Here is a 21,820-nt window from a genome sequence, read left to right on the forward strand (position 1 = left end):
AAGAGTCTAAGAAGCGCAAGTATATGGGTGATATTGGCTCCAAAACAGAGCAGTGTAGTTAAGTTTGTGGCTGGAGGACAGCAAATCTGATGCTTTATTATCTGGAGAATGATGTGCAGGCCTCAAGCTTAGGTATGGTTTACATATCCATGTAGCATGACAATACCAAAACATTTATAGAGCTATTCTATTACTTCTATCTTTTTCTTTTACCCAGGATGTTCCTATGTATTTTTCCCTTTTTGGATCAGTGTGGGAAGAGGCACACAAAGGTATCTCAGATCAGCCCCTTTGACCAGGACCCGGCATTTCGCAGGAACAAATAAGTGTGGAAATGTAGTAGCTGCAGCCAGGGGGGAAGCCTCATGGTTGATCCATTTAAAATAGTACCTCTTATCTCAATAACATGGAGCCCATTCAAATCAATTGTTTTAATGCATATGGATGATCGCAAACATCGTGTGCATTGGTTTTTCAATAATGAATATGAATAGTTCGCGGAGAGGATGTAGTTTGACAGCTAGATTGCCGACTTAGGAGCTGGGAAACCAAGGTTCGAGCCTCGGGGTCGCGTCCACAACCTGTGATTCTGGGCAAATCACTTAATCTCCCCGTGCATACCAAAAAAAATGAATGTGTCCTTGTGTAACGTAACCAGTGCTCATGTAAAGCGATCCAATACCTTCGGGTCGAGTTTGCGCTATATAAATCTGTAACAAAAAAAATAATGAGTGCTCTAGAACTGGAAACTGTTTACAATCACTTGTCACGCACCTATCCTTAACTTTACCCTCAATAAACTGATTATGGCAGTTTGCTGAATGGTGCATCCTCACATCAGTTATCATGTCATGCTGCCTCAGAGACTATGTCGATGTCTCTCTGTCTTCCTTTGCCACTGTTTGCGTCTGCGTACGTCTGTCTCAGTGTGAGTGTCAATATACATTTCTTCCTTTCCCAGAGTTAATTTGTCTCTGTCTGGGTATCCATGTTTCCTGCCCACATGTGTGTCCATTTTTCGCAGGTCCATGCCTTTCAGAAGAAGGTTAACCATTTTCATTCATTGCAATTGTTTGTTTTTAAAGGCCTTACTGTTCTTTGCAGACCCTCAGCCAATAAGCATGTTTAGGCTGTAGGAGTCTTGTGGCAACAGGCAATGATAGATGGTAGACGGTTTGACAGCAACCACATGAAAGAGCTATTATATCAAAGAGAACTTTCTTCCCTAAATGCAATCTAGCCTAGGTAACCAACAAAATTAAAAAAGGCCAATTTTCTTAAGAAAAGGACAACGAAAAACGCAATTATCAATGTTATTCAAAGCTTTACAAGTATTCAAGTCAGTCCCTGCAACTTCCTGATATTCTCAGTTGATAAGTAAATGTATGAACGTCTTTACACCATGACCATACACATCACATGCATCTGTAATGCAGAAACATATTTGTGTTCACAAAGTGCTTGACCCTGCTGGTCAACAAGTCTACAGCCGGAACACAAAGCAAAGTAAATCAGAGATCTATCTTTGACAGCTACTTAGAAACTGGTCCAAAGGCTTCAGAAGATGGCAAACAATAAATGTGTACTATGCGTGGGTATGTGTCTGCACTGGAATAATTTTATAACTCATTTAATTCTGCAATCACATTATCCTTTGTGATCAGGGTCCACGAATGAGGAATTGTTCCCCTCTCTGCAAATTTTCCACCATAATCTTTTTCCAGTATCGTTTGGAAATGGTGTACGTACCATTTCCAGTAGGATTGGCTTGAGGTGTCGGGCATGATGCACCAGTTTGCATAAGCTGGTCCTGCTTTTCTGTAATTCCTATAAGGAATTTGGACTTTGTCACTGAGAACCAGGAGACAGTCACTTGCCACAAGACTAGAACAAATTTCAGTGATCAAATGATCAGTTTGATACCACTGAATGCCACTGACAGCCTGAGGACGATGGTAATGAACACTGTGGTCACCATCATGACCAGAGATTGTATTTGTGCAAATGGCCTTGCAGAAGGGACACTGCTCCCAGCACCCACATAGCTGCTTTGCCAATACTTCATGTGGCTTCACTCGAAATGCCTTCAGACTAACTGTAGCAAAACCCTGCTTTAGACTTGTAACTCGACTTTCCCATGTTTTACACATTGCCTCCTTAAGAAACTCTAGGTCCTTAATTTGCTGATGTTCTATTCCTTTCAGGTCGTTTCGTGAAATGTTTAGGTCATCTCCAAGTTTTCTGCAAAGTGCATCCAACCACATTGAGGCACTGTTACTCTCATTTCCATTTCTATCTTTGACCACCTGTGTGGCTTCACCAATGGCTGAAATAATGAGAATTTGAAAAGAATCTAATGTGATGCTCAATATATTTTTTAGCCTTTGATTTCCTTTATCTGTACAATAATCTTGGACACATGTCTCAATGAAAGTCTCAAAAAAATCCTTTGTGAAATGAATGTACTGCCTGTATTGTTCAAAGTCTTCCTTCTCTGCAAGATAGATTAGAATGTGTTTTTCCAACTTTGCTCTGTTGCCATTGAGTGCTGGGTAGTCGGACCGCATCAAATCTGCAACTTTAAGAGCCGCCACATCATAGACTGTATTCTGGACAGCTTCTTCAATCTTGCTGCTCAAAAACTCAGAAAATGTAGTGATGGATGTTGCTCCTTCACAAGCTATCTTAAAACAATTAAAGAAATCACCTCTCTTACTTTCGAGATAGACGACAGGATCATTTGATACCTGGAATTCTCTCTGAATATTAATGAACTTGTGTGCTGCAATGTTGCAAAGATACAGTGATAAATCAATTTGATACGCTGCAGTTAGCTTAAAATTGGAGTTATTGGATATACTTTGCACCTCTTTACTTATTTCTTTCAATATCTCATGGATGTAGTGTTCACTGTAATCCATGTTCTGTTGTCGTATACTTTCAGTATATTCACGGACAAATTTTACAAGTTGTTCTTTTATTTGTTTTATGCATTCCGTATCATGACTACTTAAAGTCTTAGGAACCCTAAACCCATTTTTCTTCATTTGAACGTGCTCAGAAACATTAAGGGAAAAGCCTTTCCTCTTGGATTCATCTTGAACCCTTGCTAATGTACTAGGATTCTGCGTAAAATGATCCAAAATAGCATTTTCTACATGGACCATGATATTAGGGTGCTCCATGGAAGGGGCACTAGAGGATAATTCAGCCACCCACTGAATCCACAACTCATTAAAATTATCTGCAAGTTTTACTTCATCCAGTGTTTCGTTTTTTAATTTTAATGCTAAGTCTTTGCTTTTTTTAAACAAATTGTCTTCATACTCAGACTTCCTCTGGTCCAATTTACTTTGACCTTTTTTAAATCTAATCAGTTCTCCACACTTGGTTTTCAGTTCTTCAATAAGCTCTTGTTTAAGAACCTGAAGCCTGTTTTCAACATTGACTCTCCACTGGACAAGTATTTCATAATCCCTGTCTTCAGTGAAATATACTTCGAGGTCCTTCTTAATGCCATCGTAATTTGCCTGAACTTGATCTTCAATATGTGCATTCTCAATCTGGCTAATCTCCCCTTTCATAATTCGGTTGTTGTATTTATTCTGTACATTCAGTATATGCCTTCTGAGCTGCCAGGTCCAGTCATTAAACTTTGTTTCAAGTTTGCTGTAAGCAGAGATTTCCAAAGTATTCTTGAAACTAAATACAAAATTTTCATTTAACAATGCTTTCCAAAGATCTTGAATGCGCCCACTTAATTGTGAAATGCTTAAAACTTTAGATTGTGATTCTTTTTGTGCCATAATCAAAATCTGGGATCTAAGTTCCTGAACATTTTGACTGTATTTTGGGTTGAGAGGTGCCATTGGTGGATTCCCTTCCCATAGATGTGAAAAGTAATAAATGTGGCTATTGGCATCAAATGTAATAACATCACTGAAGCAAGTCACATCACATAGCTCTTGCTGTGCTGCTGTCCGAGTCATTTCATCTAGTTTCTGCTGAAGGCGTCTTCTACCCTCCATGTTTTTAACACTGGCTGCTAAGTCTGTCACATTTTGATGAACGAACAAACAGCTTGGGGAGAGTTTCACTTGTTTCATTCTTAAGAAGGCCTGGACAGCAATCTGAAGGATATCCTGAATTTCAGATGGGTTTTCTCCGGAGATGTTTATTAAAGTCATGTTTCCGAGACCAATGACAAAGGTCGCTAGCTCATTGTCATGATTAAGCATTGATTTATTGGCTAATTCAGAGGCCCTGAGCCCTTCTGTGTCAACAACTAGAATGAAATCAAAGCCCACCTCTTGCCTTAGATCTTGATCAACTCTAACCAATTGCATAAATGCTCCATGAGTACATCGCCCAGCACTGACAGCAAATTGCAGACCAAACATTGTGTTTAGTAAAGTGGATTTTCCTGTACTCTGAACACCAAGCACGGACAGAACAAACAACTTTTTATCTCCTAGATTTCGCATTACTTCATCCAATACAGCTTTAATCCATTTAATTGGAACATATGAGGCATCACCATCCATCAACTCAATGGGGAACCCATGAGCCATCAAGTCTGCAGCAATTTTTGGAAGCTTGTTCAGATCATCATACCTTCCTGGTACAGCATCCAGTGCCTCATAGATCTGACCCACTTCTCTCAATAGATGTTCAAGGCCAAACATTGAAGCATTGATTTTGTTGGATATTATTTCTAAATCTTTGTACACTGCATTATTCAAATTACTTCTCTTTCCTTTATCCACAAGAATTCTGGACCACAAAACATGGTATTGTTCACGAAGTTCCAAGAGTTGATCAGAGCTCAGCTCATCTATAAGCACCTTTAACCAATTCATAAAATAGAGTTTTGTTTTATTTGATTGGGTCTGTAATACTGTGATTAGTGACATCATTAGATCATTAATGGGATATGCTCTTTCCACCTGGGCCTGGCGTATGGCATTTTTTTCATATTGAATGTCACTTATATGCTCCTCTATGCTTCGGTTTCCTTTATGTCTCAAGCGGGTAAGCTCTTTGTCTTTCTCACACCATCTGTGCCACAAGCTTCCTTGAAGAGGAAGCAACTGTTCCTTCACATCTCCAACTTTTGCATCATCTAGGAGACACATCAGTTTTTTAGCAAGTTCATGGCCTTCTTTACATTCCTCATTGTCCTCGTCTATAAGGATTCCATGTTGTCGTGCAACACTTGCCCATTCATCTAGAGTGGATTTGTATTTCACAAACTGATCTACAGTGCGGATTTCAGCAGAGGTTGATAACAAACTATTAATCACTGAAACTAGCACATCAATTATTTCAGATTCATTTCTGTTCTTGAGAGGAATTTTAACAACATTTTTAACTCTTACAGGAGGACCTTTTTCCAAGTCAATGCACAGGCAAATTAATGGTTTTGGAGAACTCACAAGCTCTCTCAGTACTTTACTATCCATTGTGGTTTTGTCAGAACTAGAAAAAATTACTACATTGACAGATGAAATTTGCTGCAAGAAGCTAGCTTGCTTCACATGTTCTAGTGCATCGCCATGAAGATTAGTAAATGCAATACATTGGTGAAACTGGTCATCCTCTTTACCACTTGGGCAATACCAGAAGATTTCTGCAACACCTGCCATTAAGACAGAGTCGCATCTGCTACCGCGACAGTGCCGATGGAAAAATATATTATGACTGTGCTCACTTAGCAAAGTATTCATGAGCTGAGATTTAGAATTTTCAGACCTCCCCATTCTAAAGAACGAAACTATAGGAGTGGGGGCACCAGAATTCAATTGGGCACTGTGTTTTGCAGTTCTAGATGTCATTTTAAATATTTTACTTTTCTGCAAATAGACTTGCCTAAAAGACCAAAGAGGGAATTCTACCTTTGAAGTGGAGGGGTTTGGCACCAAAAATGGTAGTGCGAATTGACAAATGGCAAGCTTCATTGCAATCCACTGCCTCAGAAATTCATCAGCACAGTGATATATTGCCATTTGCAAATCCATAGGGTGCATAGGTGCGTGTTTTGCAAAAGGTGTTTCTTGTGACCTGTCGGGCAAACCAAAAAGGTCCACCATAATATCCATGTTTTCATCAGGAGGGCATATTTCTTTAGCAGTGGTGACATAACACTGACCTTCCTGAGTGGTGGGCCTACAAATCATATCCCTTGCACGGTAGTCCATCATCATGAGCTTCTGTAGAAAACAAAAAGGAAGTTCACTGTCTTTGAGCGTCTGGCTTCCTGAGATGTGCAGAGTATACCGGTTTATAACATGCACATGCTCTTGTGTCATTTTCATTGGAAAGTAGTTTTCTAGCCCAAGGTTTTGGATCAAGTCAAAAATGTCTTTATTTTTTATAGCTTCTGACATTTCAACAATTGTGGTACCATTGCCATCCATTTTGGAACTGTGAATGTTGACTGCTCTAGAGATGTTGTTTATTTGTCCTACTAATCTTTCCTTGATTATCACATCTTCTGTTTCCTCATAGTTTCCTAAAATGAGGTTGTGCAAGTCTTTCTCCAGCAATTTCAGATCATTGCGTTGGTCATGTTTCTTAACAATATCAGACACTTTGATTGACACATAATCTTTAATATGATCCCTCATGAAACCCAAACGCTTTTTTTTTTGTTTTGGGGTAACTTCCTTGGAATGAACTGCCACTGTTAAACCTGTCAAGAGGAGGAATGCGTGAGCTCTATAAGGACTCTGATTCTTAAGACTCAAGTATTCTTTGTGTGCAGCCTGCATTTCATTGAGCATGAAGTCTATTTCAGAGCATCCCAAAAGGTACGGAAAACAACTTATTTCCAGAGAGTAGCCCAATCGAAGTACAAATGAAAGTAGTAAGAGTTCCAGGTCCTTTTGCTCAGTGGCTCTCAAAGCTTTTAATAAAGAGTACATAGAAAGACCTATATTACATGTGGACTTTACCTGAGCTTCATACACTGCCTCAATGCAGTAGTGGGAACTAAAGCTGGTTTTTTGTAAGGCTCTTTTTTCTTCTTGTAAAACATGAATAAACTGATTAAAACTAGCGGTGCACATTTCCTTTTGTTCATTTTCAGACTGGTAAACCCACCTAATTATGGAGGAATAGCTATGAGGATTCTCAGAGGAATAGACATCATAATCTACTAGGCAGCGCACCTGAGTTTTGAGAAAGACCGTTTGCGTTTCAGGCAACCTTTCATACATTTTCATCACTTTGGTCAAGAAATCTGGAAGAGCTTTGTTGGAGAGGCATTCATTATTCCAGGTACTGTAGTTTTTAGTTTTTTCATTTAGTTTCTGTTTAAAGTCTATACATTTCTTCAACTGCACATCAGCATCTGTAACCTCCCAGGATTCAACCTCTTGTAGGAATGCTCGTGCTTCTTCTACTGCACTTGCAAGCTCTTCACCAAAGACCAAATTAACATTTTGCTTTGTTATGGCTTTGTAGGCTTCCATAAGCCCACTTGCTACCTGATGAACATCTTTAAAATCTTTCCTATGACATTCTAGGATCATGTCCCACACTGGTAGCAGGTTAAATCCTCGGTCAATTACACACCATGTTTTATTACTAGACACAAGCCCAGATTTCCACTGTGCAAGAGAATCCACTTCAACAGGGCCCCCCGTCTTGGAGACCAACAGTTGAATGTATTTCTGAATAGATTCAGTACCTATTCCTTGGAAAAATGACTTTGATTTGGAATTAGACACACCCACACCAGCTACTGCACTAACACTGAAGCCACTGAAGCTGGCTCCCACATAAATGTTAAGCATCTTGGTTGCTATTATTTTCATCTCTTCTAGCTCTTCAGCCTTGAAGCCCTCAGCTGAAGCTTTCCACGTATATATCCCACCAAGATGGAAAGGGCCCATGTCAACATGTGACCCAAATGTAGAGAAAAACTTCCCATATCTAGCAGCAATCATCTGAACTTTGTCTTGTTTGGTAGTGTGTCCAAGTAGTGCCTCAATCTTCTTTAGCTCACATAATGCTGCAGCAGAAAGTCTTACCTGATGTTTTTGGAAGAAACAGGAGGCAAGTGGAATGTAGTTGTATTTTGTGGTACAAATGTAAGTACTCTCAGTTGTCAATTTTCTCTTTTTATCAGATTCCGAAGCTCTGCTTGTGTCAAGTGAAACACCCAAATATCCAACTTTGGCCTTGCAGCAGGCACTAAATCCTAGACTCTCTATGACTTTAGTGAATGTTGATTCTGATGTGGAGGATGAAAACTCCTTTGTCTGAAATGCAGGCCCTTTGTCTGGACCAAACAGGCTGAAATTCTCTGGAATGCTAATTAGATGATCTCGCTTTTCTAAAATATCCTCCAGTTTATTAGTCTTGTATATCCCTTCCAGAATTCTTCCCCCTGATGCCCATTGTAAAACGTCCTTATCGTCTAGATTTTCACTTGAAGATAAAGAACCATCTGCAAGTGTTAACTCTTTGTTCAGACCTTGTATGACATCAATAAGAGTGCCCCCAGACGGAGGCCAACATTCTTTAGGAATGCTCATCACCACTCTCAGGTTCTCCAGTTTGCTTTTAACCTCTTCATCATCTTGGCTTTTGCCCAGAGTCTGCATTTCTTTCAACTCCATCAGTGTCACCTTTGCCTGCTCGTGAGCCTTTTTCATCGTTTCTGAGCGGTCTTCTTGCAGTTTCTTCAGAATTACTTTACTGTCTGGGATTCCGAAAACCTTTTTCAATGCCTGCTTCTCCCAAGGATGCTTTACATATGGTTCTAGCTTCAGATAGTCTTCATGAGTTACGTGTTTTATAGCTTGAGCACTGGTCACCCCAAGTGCCTTTTCCAACTTAGGAAGCCAGTACACTCTATCCAGACCCTCATCATCGAGGATCTTCTCAAGCTGCTGACGCCCAGTATCTGCCAGGACCAGATGGCCAAGTGGCTCCTTCTCCTCAGGCAACATTCCTGAAATAAAGGACAACAATGTCTTCAGAAGCAAAGCACAAGACATGTATGTAGTTTCAGTTCAGTCAGGTTGGATACTGTTTCAAAGAAATTAATAGCGGGAACAGGTTAGGAGGTGGAATGTTAGAAAGCGGGATTGAGGCAACTCTCTCATATCAGTTGATTCATGGGGAACATCTCGATTACCTTACAGTAAAGAGGACAGTTTTCATAATTTACATACCTGTAATTGGAGTCCATATCTAGTCCACACATTTAAAATTTAATGGGGGTCATTAACAAAAAAAAGTCTGTCACTCCAGTGCAGATCAGCATACTTTTGATCCAAGAAGAACGTGCAATAGTCTGCTCCTTGTGCAGGCATAACAATAACCTCTCACTCAAGCACCTAGGTACTAGTTAGTCTGGCATATGTATATACATAACTGAAAGCCAAAATAAAAAAATCAGATAGTGCCTAAAGTTTTATAATAAATAGAATGAGAGTATGGGTGTATCTGTGGAGGACCCCATGCTCAACAGTATTACTTGTAGGGAAGACTGGTTAAAAAGCACATTTGATTTTGAAAAATGAAGCCTGTCTTAGAGCCAAAATCTGGAGCTAGTTGGATAGAGCCCGGAGAGCAATATGAGATTTCTTGGCACTAAACAGAACCAAAACACGGAGGAAGGAACAGGATATAGAGATAACATAGCTAGACACCCTGTATAAAACTGCAGTTCTTCAAGCTTTTAAGCATGTGTGAATATTCATTGATAACAAGCTCCTTAAAATTTGAGCTTGTGCTGAAAGCCTTGTCCTCCAAATGTACATTTCTGAGGGGCCCAGGGGTTCAAATGAGCTAATCTCAGCTCTCATTCTGGTGACTAATAATTCACCTTTCTTTGTAGAAGATGAATTGAGTGGCAAAACTTCTCTCAGACCCTTAAATGTCAGGCAGTAAACTTCAAAGCTGTTCACAACTTAAGAGGCAGCCAGTGGAGTTGCTCCAATAGAGGTGAAGTATATGCCCATCTCAGAAGAGGTATATATAAGCTACGCAGCTTCATTTTTTATAACCTGTCGTGTTTGGATAGGGTTATCACGACGCCGGAATCCAAGAGAAGGCACTGGACTGGACCACATCCTTCCTCTCCGGGAGAACCAAGAGCGTCCGCCTCCCACCCTTTTGCTCCAAAGCCACCAAGATCATCTGCGGCGTACCACAAGGCTCCTCACTTAGCCCAACGTTGTTCAATATCTACATGGCACCGCTCGACCACGTCGCCCGACAGCACAACCTCAACATCATCTCCTACGCCGACGACACCCAGCTGATCATCTGCCTCACCGAAGTCCCTCTCACCGCCAAAGCCAACCTCCACAGAGGAATGAAGGCCGTCACCGAATGGATGGACAGCAGGCTGAAGCTGAACTCTGACAAGGCGGAGGTCCTCATCCTCGGCTCCACCCCCTCATCCTGGGACGACTCCTGATGGCCAACATCGCTGGGAGCAGCCCCAACACCTACTGACCACGCGCGCAACCTCGGGGTCATCCTCGACTCCACACTCTCCATGACCAAGCAGGTCAACGCTGGCCCCTCATCCTGTTTCAACACCCTCCAAATGCTCCGCAGGATCTTCAAGTGGATCCCCACCGAAACAAGAAGAACTGTCACCCAGGCCCTCGTCACCAGCAGACTGGACAACGGAAATGCCCTCTATGCAGGAACGACAACCAAGCTCCTGAGACGGCTGCAACGCATCCAGAGCGGCTCGGTACGGCTGATCCTCGACATCCCCCGTGGCAGCCACATCATACCCCATCTGAGAGACCTACACTGGCTCCCCGTCAACAAGAGGATAACCTTCAAACTCCTCACCCACGCACACAAAGCCCTCCACAACACCGGCCCAGCATACCTCAACAGACGATTCAGCTTCCACACCCCCACCTGCAACCTCCACTCAGCCGGCCTTGCCCTCGCCACAGTCCCCCGCATCCGAAGAACGATCGCCGGTGGCAGATCCTTCTCACACCTCGCCGCCAAGACCTGGAACACCCTCCCCACCAACCTACGATAGACCCAAGACCTACTGGCCTTCAGAAGATTTCTCAAGACCTGGCTCTTCGACCACAAGCAGCCCCCCCAGTGCCTTGAGACCCTCACAGGTATGTAGCGCGCTTTACAAATACCCTGATTGATTGATTGATTGATTAGGTAGTCCTTAATATATAGATTTGGCAGAGTTCAGCCTTGAATAGATGAGCTCCATCAAAATGGTTTTCCTTGCTTCAAGGTGGAGAGGAATACTAAACTTTACTAATTTTCAGCATCCCCATACATTAGAGAACTACAGATCCCAACTGTTGATTCATGGAAAGTTTTCTATTGGTAACAATTTAAAGGTTTCTGCCTGACATTTGGGGTGCTGGAAGCGGGCCCATTTCAGAACTAACAATCTTGATTCCGTCAATTGATTTTATTTTTCAAGATTACTATCTATGTTTTTTCAGCGTAACGTTATAGTTTGCTCTTTCTCATGTTATGTTATGTTATATTATACTGTCTGTATTTTTATAGCACACTTATCACCAGGCGCTTTGTATCTGTGTGTGAGGCTAGCCGTGGAGTGCTTACTCGAAGAGCCTGGTCAGGCCTTGGTTGTTATCCCAATTCAAACCATCGACTATGGACTATGGATAGGATAAATGCCTCTGTGCTGTGCGAGGAAGCCTGCTTGCAAAGGATGAATACATTTTGAGAACTGAACATAGTCACTTATTAATTTTTCCCCGTGTGGATAAAGATTTTTGCAGGGTTGGAGAGTAGTGACATCGGCCTATAGCTCTTAACCCCTTACCTGCGGGGCTAATTCCCCTGCTGTGCTGGGGGGAGGGCAGGGGCGCACGCAGCGCCGCGGTGCTCTTGACGAGCTCAGCTCATCATGTAGCACGGTGGCGCTGTGCTCATGACGAGCTGAGCTCTTCATGACCACGCCCGTTCCAATGGAATGCCCAGCACAGCAGGGGAATTATCCCCGCGTAGGCGCGGTGCAACAGTCATGACGAGCTGAGCTCGTCATGAGCACAGCGCGACCGTGCCTCATGACGAGCTGAGATCGTCATGAGCACAGAACGGGTTAAGCATCTCAGAGACCTATCCTGGTTTTTAAGCAGCAGTAGTACTATGGCTTTTTTGAAAGAATCAGGACCTATAGACTGTGTCAGAGACTTACGGCCTGATTACAATGGCGGGGAGGTTACAAAAGCCTTAGTAACCATTAGTTGCTAATAACCTAACTTTGAAGCATCTCGGAGTGTCCCGACCTTTTCTGAACCTTGGAGGTTGACAGGAAGCTTGTTGTAAGATATTACAAAAAACGCAGTTTTTTTGGAAGGGACCGCCGCGCTGCTAGAGCCTTGGACTACCGGCATTCAGTGGTAACACAGAATATATATATATATATATCCAGATTCCACTCTCCACGCCGCATTCTCTCACAGCGCTCAACAAAATGAGAGAGACGGACTCTTGCTTAGTATAGCAGCCGCTGATAATTTATTTATTTAATCTTATGTGCATTGCTGTATTCAAAAAACCAAACGCGTTTCGGCGTTCCCTGACGCCTTGTTCGCTGGTAGTTTGTGTGGGGAAACCCTCCTACTTTCATACAAAACAACAAACCTTCGTGATTGGCCATGGTTGATACAATAGACATAAACAACATACTCCAAAGCATTAGTCAACACCATAGGGACGAATTTGTGGAAAACATATTCCAATTAATGAATTGCTCCCTTTCTATCATTGTAGATATATATACATTTATGATTTTTACGTCTTGATCTGACAATGAAAAAAACCAAAATACAATTTACATATCACTGTAAAGATAAGCAAAAAATGTCTTCAGTCTGACTATCGTATATTAAAGTGATTACTATGCTTTGTCGTTTGAATTAATCATGTATCCATGGAATCCACCCAAATATGTGCAAAGTGCAAAATAATTATTTTAAAATTATGACATGTCAAAGTTCTATCGTTGCATCTCCCAGCCGGGAGTGCAGAAACAAGGTTGTACGTGAATTTGAAATGCATATATTGACATACTGAGGGGGAGTTAAGGGTGATGAGGCAGACGATCCTTGATGTAATTGTTAAAAATGGTATCTGTGCAAATACAATGATACTTCAATCGAAAGACAACGTGTTTGATTCCTGATACCCATCTTGTTATGCCACTATTACCTAGTTTACATATTTCAACTTCAATTTAGTGTTTTCTTTCTATCATCACATTATTCTATTTATACCCAGTTAATGAGAATTGTTGTATTTGGGATTATCATACAATATCTTTGCCATTCATGGTATCTTCTCCTGTGTATTATTAAAGGCTTTAATGGACAATTTAATATTATTCATTTATCATACAGCATCCCATCGACTAAGAATACCGCATGTTAATTGAACATATGAATAAATATAAAGCCTTATTTACAAATATGAGGAGTGTTCTACATGATTTCCAATGTATAGCCTTTAATACATACTAATTCTCCTTTGTATAGATAGACAGGTGAAGTTGTAATTATCTGTAGTGTCTCATAACTATCCTAAGAAGTGATGTAAGTCTTCGCAGATGTTAAGGCCCCGTGGACTCTTAGTTTCTAGTTTGACTATATAACTGGTTTCTAATCGTCGGAGTTGTTTCTCCCTGTCCCCACCCTGTTTCGTGCTAGGAATGTGATCTATCACAAAATAACTAAGAACATTGAGATTACCTCCATGCTCCGTTCTTACATGCCTAGCTACGGGGTACGTGGGGTCCAAATTTACTGTGGCCCTTAGGTGCTGTAAAATTCTTGCTTGTACCGGGAGCTTAGTGCTCCCGACGTATCTTAATCCACAAATACAGGTTAACATGTATACCGCATACTCTGTTATACAGGTGTAATGCCCTTTAATCTTTATGGGCTGATCAGAGAACGCACTAGTATAGCTTTTGGTGTTGGAGCCAAATTTACAGGCTCGGCAAGAAGAGCATTAAAAAAAGCCATTGCGGGATGAGAGCCAGTTGTCTTTTTTAAAAGTCTCAGGACTGGTTTTCACCAGATCGGATTTCATTGAATGGGCTTTGCGAAAAGTGAAGTTGGGTTTGTTAGTATATATGTCTTTCAGGATACCATCTGTCATCACTATTGGCCATTCTTTATTCACAATTCTTCTAATGACTTTGGATTGCCTGCTGAAAGTTGTAATAAACCTACAGGTTTGTTTGGACTTTTCTTGCTCTCCACCCGAGTTTAATGTGGGGGGGTTTTCTTGCATATTGATATCTACCCTGGGTTGTACAAGGGTTTCTCTTTTGATTAAGGCAATTTTTCTTAAGGTGGCTGTCAGACTCTTTTCCCTATAGCCCCTCTCCAGTAATCTGTGTTTGGTTAAGGTAAGAGCTTCCTCACAAGCAAGTGTCGTACTGCATGCTCTTTTTACTCTGAGGAATTCGCCATATGGTAGGCTCGCTATGGTGTGACTAGGGTGAAAACTACTTGCATGAAGCAGAGTATTCCCTGCAGTAGGTTTCTGGAATAAACTTGTCTCTATTTGCCCTGCTTTGATGTTGATCTGAATGTCAAGGAAGCTAATGGTGGTAGCATTTATATGGTGTGTGAATTCCAAATTACATCGATTGTTATTAATAACACTTATGAATTCAATTGCCTCCACCTTCGTACCTTTCCAGATAATAAATATGTCGTCTATAAATCTCCATAGACGTACAATGTGACGATCATAAAGGGCTTTATGTTCCCCCCTGAGGACATGCTCCTCCCACCAGCCCACATGTAAACATGCGTAGCTGGGGGAGAAGCAGGCCCCCATAGCGACACCTTGTTTTTGCCTGTAGATTTTACCATCATATAGAAACCTGTTATTGTGGAGGCACCAATGTATCATGCTAAGCAACATTTTGTTGTGACCATAGTATTCAATATTGCGTAGATTCAAATAATGTTCTACTGCTAATAGGCCATCAGTATGCTTGATACACGTATAAAGTGATTTAATGTCCAAAGTTATTAACAGATATTCATTTTCCCATTTTACTTCATTCAGTTTGGCTAAAAAGTCTCTAGAATCTTGTATGAAGGAGAGCAATGTCCTGACGGATTCCTGCAAAAAGAAGTCCACGTACTTGGACGTATTTTCAAAAGTACTGTTCTGGGCCGAGATGATAGGCCTCCCTTGTAGTGGATTGGTTCCCTTGTGAACTTTTGGGATGAGATAAAACGTGGGCAGTTTCGAATGGTTATTAAATAAAAATGTATGTTCTTCCTTGGTTATCAGACCTTCTCTTGTCCATTTATTAAGATCTTTCTTGTAATGTTCGTTTGCTTTATGGACTGCTGCTCCAATAGAGATTTCGTAACATTCCACTTCATCGAGGTGCCTCATTGCCTCTTCTCTGTATATCTTTTTATCCCACAGGACAATATTGCCCCCTTTATCTGCTCTATTTATTACTACAGAGTCATTGTTCTTTAATTTGGCCATAAGTTGAAAGTATTGGTTTTTCTTTATTTCCGGTTTTGAATTTATTAGTGCACGTTTTTTTGTAAAGAGATTTTAATTCATCTACCATCCTCCTTTTCCCCCTGAGATGTTTTCTTCCTGTAGGAGAACTTGTGTGTTTGGGGACATTTCATTTGTTTCATCTGTTCTTAGATTATATAATGTCCTTAGCAAGGGAATTTCTTTTACTGCAAGGCTCATTGTTTCCTGAGTCAATTGTAGTGTCTTCTGTTGTTCTGTTGTATCAGGGTTTTTTATAGCAAAATATTTAGTCAATTTTAACTTTCTGATGAATTTATATACATCTATTCTCGTCTTTACAAAGTCAAAGTTACTTTCAGGACAATAGCTGAGGCCCAGGGCTAGTAACTGTTTCTCTGCCTCATTGAGCTCGATTTTGGTTAAGTTAACGATTGTCCGGTCATTATTAATGTTCTTTTTTATTTGTTCCAATTGCAATTTTTCTGCCACCAGTTTCCGCGTCCTTTTGTTGCTTCGTCTGCGTTTGCGGCGTCTCCTGTTCCTTTCGGTGTTTGAACATTTGGTTTCTGTTGGTAACGCGGCCTGAGGGACTGGATTCTCTGTTCTCGAATGTATTCCAATTCCTCCGCGTACGTTAAAGGGCCCAGTGATGCCGAGATTTGTCCTGTGCTTCCTCTGTCTGAGTCTTCATCACTGGATATTACACTCCCTTCAGAGCTTGAGCTCTCTGGCAGCAGTGAAGATGTTGAGGCCAAATCTGCATTGCCACTGCTTCCTTGTGTCACTGGGGTTGTTTTGTTCAATTTCTGTCTCTTTACCTGGTCGTATTTCTTTGCAAATGTGAATACTTGACCCCTGTCATAATCGTTTTCATCCCTACTAAATTTCCATACTTTCCTTTTTTTGATTGCATCTTCTAACTTTGATTTCCTTCAGCGCATTTCTTTAAACAGTTTTTCTACAGTGTCTTTATTGTTCATATTTGTGAGAGCATCAATTTCCTCTTTTAGTCTGCTAATTTCTTTGAGATCATTTTCCCTGTCAATTCGTGCATATTTAATTAGCAGGCAGACTAAACGCATAGACGCTTCTAAATTTGATTCTGCCCATTCTTTTAACAGCAAAGGGTTCGGTTTCTCAAAACTTGGTGCAAGCATGATGCGAAGTCCACGGGGTATGCGACCTGCCTCATGATATTTCACTAATGATTTGGCTTCCCAGTATTTAGTGACTTCGCTCCTGTGATGCTTTTCTAGTTGTTTCATTAAATTTCTCAAATTAGGGTGCTGGTCAGTTTTATCTGGTGGTGCTCCCTGATGTATTTCAACAACCGGAAGGTTTCCAAATATATATACACTGAAAAAAACATAGGTTTCACACCAGTTATAGTTAGGAGTTAGCATTTAAAAAACCTATTAAATTCGCTGAAAAAACCATAGGTTTCACACCAGTTATAGTTAGCTGGAAATTTTACTGGCATAAAACCATTGACATTCCCACGTTATAGTTAGTTGGACTCACTATAACTTGCGCGTGCAATGCACTGCTGATGACGTCACATATTACATCACTCATGACATGGTCAGTGACATCACTCATGACATCACTGATGACACCATCCAGGGAATGTGTGTCTTCTGAAAAATAAATATTAGTGAGTAATGTTTAAATATTTAAATATACGTATTAGTGTTTAACTTTGTGTATAAGTGGCTGCATGGGTTGGTGAGTAGCTACATGTGTATGTATATGGGTTATTAGATGTTTTTCTTAGTATCAGTATGAGTGTTTGTATGGTTTGGTGGGGGTATTACTTAGCACATAGATGCATGAATGACTGACTCTCTGTATGTGTTTTGAAGACAGCATATGTGCAGGACTGTATGGGTGGATGAGTGTGTATATGTGTGTGTTACTGAGTGAATGACTGTCTCACTAGTGTCTTTATCAGTAACTACATATGTTTTAATATAATATATGTGAATATTGATGTATATAAGTGAGTATATATGAGAGTGAGGGATTCTAAGAGTTCCTGTTTAAATTAGTATGTGTTTCTATAAGTGATTGTTTAAGAGAGTAAGTATGTGTAAGTTTCCTTAGAAGTAAGGTGGTAGTGTGTGTATAGCTGTATATGCAAATAAATGGATGTTCAATAGTTTATTTGCATGTGTGGGTATGTGTGTGAGTAACTTTTGGATGACTGTGTAACAGGATGTATAGGTGTATCACTACATATGATGAGTGAGTATATGTATGAGTGACTATATAGAACTGTTGGTGAATGACTGAATGTGTATATAGATGGTGGAATTACTGAATTGGTTGTTGTAACTGGTATGGGTATTTCCATTTTTTTGAACATTTTAGTTTCTATTTTTGAATGTGTTTCAAGGGTTACATTACAGTGAAAAGAGGTCTGTCACTCTGTCACAAGAATGATGTCATGAGTGATGTCATGAGTGATGTCACTGACCATGTAATGAGTGATGTGACGTCATCAGCAGTGCATTGCACGCGCAAGTTATAGTGAGTCCAACTAACTATAACCTGGTAATTTCAATGGTTTTATGCCAGTAAAATTTCCAGCTACCTATAACTGGTGTGAAACCTATGGTTTTTTCAGTGAATTTCAAAGTTTTTTTAATAGCAAATCTCTATAGGTATGAAAAGTAATATTTTTTAGAACTAATTTTATATTGTATAATTATGTAATAGTATTTTTTTTGTTTATTTATTTATTTATTTTTGTTTGCCCCGGAGCGCTCCCAGGGCGCGTACCGATGCGCTCACCAGTAAGCAGTGTTACGGCGTGCGCCGTTGCACGTACCGGTGAGCGTTCCGTTAGCGCTATTGCCGCGAACGAAAACAACATCGTGACGTATCGCGTAGCCGCGTGATGCGTCATATGACGCACTGCGTAAGCACACCCGGAAGCACCCGAGCGCTTTCGATCGCGCAACGTAAGCGCCCCGGGGCACGACGACGGGCCGCCCCGGGGCGTGACGACGGGCGCGTAGGGTCATGTGACCCGAAAATAACACTTTTCATTGGTTCAGAACAGTTTTGTTTTCCAAATGATGAAAGCCCCCACCTTTTTTCCTCATTCTCACTTTGTTCTTTGAGTGAGGAAGACCGGCTTATTTCTGACAGATATGGCTACAGTACTATCAGCAGCTGGAGCATCTGCCCCACAACCACCACCACCACCACCACCACAAGGACCACCAGAACATTACATTGGTGGTCAAGAACAAGAGGAGGAGGAGGAGGAAGAGGAGGAAGAGACAAGGCAGTTCCTGCCTGAAGACAATGCCCCATACAAACCTAGGGAGCATTTCATATGGGAGTTTTACAAAATCCCAAGGGGTTCCAAAAAAGTGAACGCTGCGAAGGTAACCTGTTTGATCTGTGGTGCTGTGCTATCCAGGGGGAACCCTACAAAAAAATATTCCTTTGGGAATCATACGATGATTCGGCACATGCAGCGTTTGCACCCCAACAACTATTCTGCAGCAGAGGTGAGAGAACTCTGCAGCAACCTACCCCAATCATCTGCCAGAACCTCAACAACAAAAGAACCCACTCCATTACGCTCATCAACGTTGCTGGTGATAACCACAAATGCCCGAAGAAACCAGTTGAGCCGTTTACAATTCCCTGTTTTTTGTTTCTCCCCATAAAAAATACAAAAAAAATGTAAAACTGTTCAGAAAAGCCAAAAAAAGTAAAAAATGTTCAAAAAACCAATAAAAAAAATATAAAACAACAAAAAGAATAAAAAAAAGTTCTTTTTAGAACTACCTCTAATTTATAAAAATAAACATATTTTTAAAGAATCTCTGTCAATCTTTTTTTCTGCAGGGTACGCGTACCGGTACGTGCACCGGGGCGCACACCGAGGCGCGCACCAAACAAAAAAAGAAAATAAAATTAATGAAGGAGTGAGCATGAGGAAAGAACACAGAGAGAGTAATGTTAAGAGAAAGAGAGCTAGAGGGAGCAACACAGAGGGATTGTTTATTACATAGTAAAAAAGAGAGAAGGTGTAATAGGGTGTAAGTGAGAAAAGGAAAATTAATAAGGGAGCGAAAGAAGGGAAGAGAGAGGAAGAAGACTAAAGTAGAGGTACTGGGAGAATGTGAGTGGGTGTTGAAAGTAAAAGGAAGGACAGTAAAGGATGGGGAATGAGGGGTAGTGACGGAACCGGAATAAATGAACAACGGTGAGGGAGGGTGAGAAAAGAGCAGTGAGTGTAAGTAAAGAGGGGTGAAATAGGGTGGATAAAACTGAATTAGGGTAAGACATGGGGAGTGACAGAGAGAAAGGACAGAGAGAGTAAAGGAAACAGTGACTGAAAGGGTCTGAGTGAAACAGCAAAGAAAGGTAAGTAAGGCAGTGTGGGTGAATTATAGGGAGTCAGTATGACAAAAGAGTAGTGACAGAGTGAGGGGACAGAGACAGGGACGGTAAGAGAGACACAGTGAGGGAACGGAAGTGAGGAACTGTGAGGTCAGACGGACTGAGAGAACGAGTGAGAGGAGTGAAGTAAATGAGTAAGAGAATGAGTGAGGGAGCAAAGGAAGGGAAGAGAGTGTAAGGGAAGTAAAGCAGGGAGACTGAAAGAAGTTGAATGTGGTAGGACAGTAGGGAAAGAGGAGTAAACATGGAGGATAAGAATAAGTGAGGAAAGCAGAGTAAGGAAACAGGAGTGAGGTAGGGTGAAAGAATAGTAATGAGGTTAAAGCAAAGGGTGATGACAAATTACATTTTTTTAGTCATACTTACCATATAATTAATGTAAATTTAATTACCTGTTTTAACTACACTTTGTATCTATGAAAGAGAGACAAAATAAGTTATAATTAGTAAAATATATATTTTAAAATAGAAGATACAAGTCAAGAGGTTAAAAATCATAAAAGTGTACTAAGAAATAAAGTAAGAGTGAAGGACACAGAAAGGGAAATAAAGTAATGTAGAAGGACAAAAAGAGGGAAAAAGAAATAGAAGGAGAGCAAATTACTAAGAGTAAGGTAGATACGGTCAGTGACAGAGAGTAAGAGAAGAGAGAAATGAACTGAAGGTAAGAAAGATACTAAAAGAATGTGAGTTAGCAAAACTAAATCAGAAAACAGGAGTAAGTAAAAAGGGAATGACTGAGAGGGAAAGGAGTCTGATTGAGGATGCATTTACAAGAATGAGGAATGGAAGATGAGTGAGAGTGAGTGAAGGGGAGTTACAGAGTGAAGGGATGAAGGGAGAGAGGATAATATAGAAGGATTGAGGGAAAAGGAGTGAGGAAGTTAGTATCCAGAGGGACTAAGGGAAGGACTGAGTGAAGTGGAATACAATGAGTGAGGAAAGGAAAATGAGTAAGGGAGGAAAAGAAGGAAAGAGAGGGGAAGAGGAGTAAAGCATTGGAACAGAAAGAATGTGATTCGTTGATGAAAGTAAAGAGAAGGACACTGAATAATAGGAAATGACAAGTACTAATGAAACCGGAGTAAAAAAAAAAAGAGATGAAGAACTATGAGAGAGGAGCAGTGAATTTGTTTTAAGAGAAATGATAGAAGGTAGATAAACATAAGTGACCATAAGACAAGGATAGTGAGGGACTGAGAATATAGAGGTAGTGAAGGAAAAACAAAGAGAAGAGGACAAAAGAAAAGAGCATAGAAAGATAAGTCAGGGAGGGTGGGTGAGTTATAGTGACAGACTACGACAAAAGAGCTGAATGAGTAAAGAGGAATTACTAAAACAGGAAAGAAGGAAAACACGGAAAAGGGAAATAAAACAGAGAGACTGAAAGTTGAAAACTGATGCAAGGGAGAGAGGGGATGCAAACAGTTGAAATGGGAATAAGGGATTGTGAAAGAAGTGGAGTAAAGGAACGGGGGTGAAACAGAGTGAGAGAAAGACATTATAAGTGAGTAAAAAGAGCTGAAAGAGGGTGGAAAAAGGAAAGTGAGTGTGAGACAATGGGAATAGAATTTAAATTACACAATACAAACTATAGAATAACTTGTACAACATGTTACATAGTTTATTTTTGCTGTTCTCAGAATATATTGAATTTCACTTAAAACAGTGAGTTCAAATTACTCATATGACAGCGGAAAAAAACCACAATCTAAAAGATTGTGTTTTAAAAAAACCCTTATAAACTTAAAAATCACAAATGCACACTAATCTTTGATTCACTTACTTTTCCTTTAGGCCAAATAGTACATCATGAAGGTCCTTTTCGTTGGAAAGTACTCTGTTGTTCACTAAAAAAACCATTTCATCGACTTTCTAGAAGAAAAGCTCC

The 21,820-nt window shown here is 40.5% G+C and overlaps 1 protein-coding gene across 1 annotated transcript in view; it reads right to left on the minus strand.

Moving 5' to 3' along the window:
- Nucleotides 1-1,619: 1,619 nt before the first annotated feature.
- LOC144783174 (interferon-induced very large GTPase 1-like) overlaps nt 1,620-21,820 on the minus strand; it is a 50,135-nt gene continuing 29,934 nt past the window's right edge. The window contains exon 2 of the mRNA XM_078662291.1: nt 1,620-8,959. Coding sequence (XP_078518417.1) covers nt 1,620-8,959 — 7,340 coding nt within the window. The remainder of the gene's footprint in view (nt 8,960-21,820) is intronic.

This window comes from Lissotriton helveticus, chromosome 9 (assembly GCF_964261635.1).
Source record: "Lissotriton helveticus chromosome 9, aLisHel1.1, whole genome shotgun sequence".
In the NCBI taxonomy this organism is placed as follows: Eukaryota; Metazoa; Chordata; class Amphibia; order Caudata; family Salamandridae; genus Lissotriton; species Lissotriton helveticus.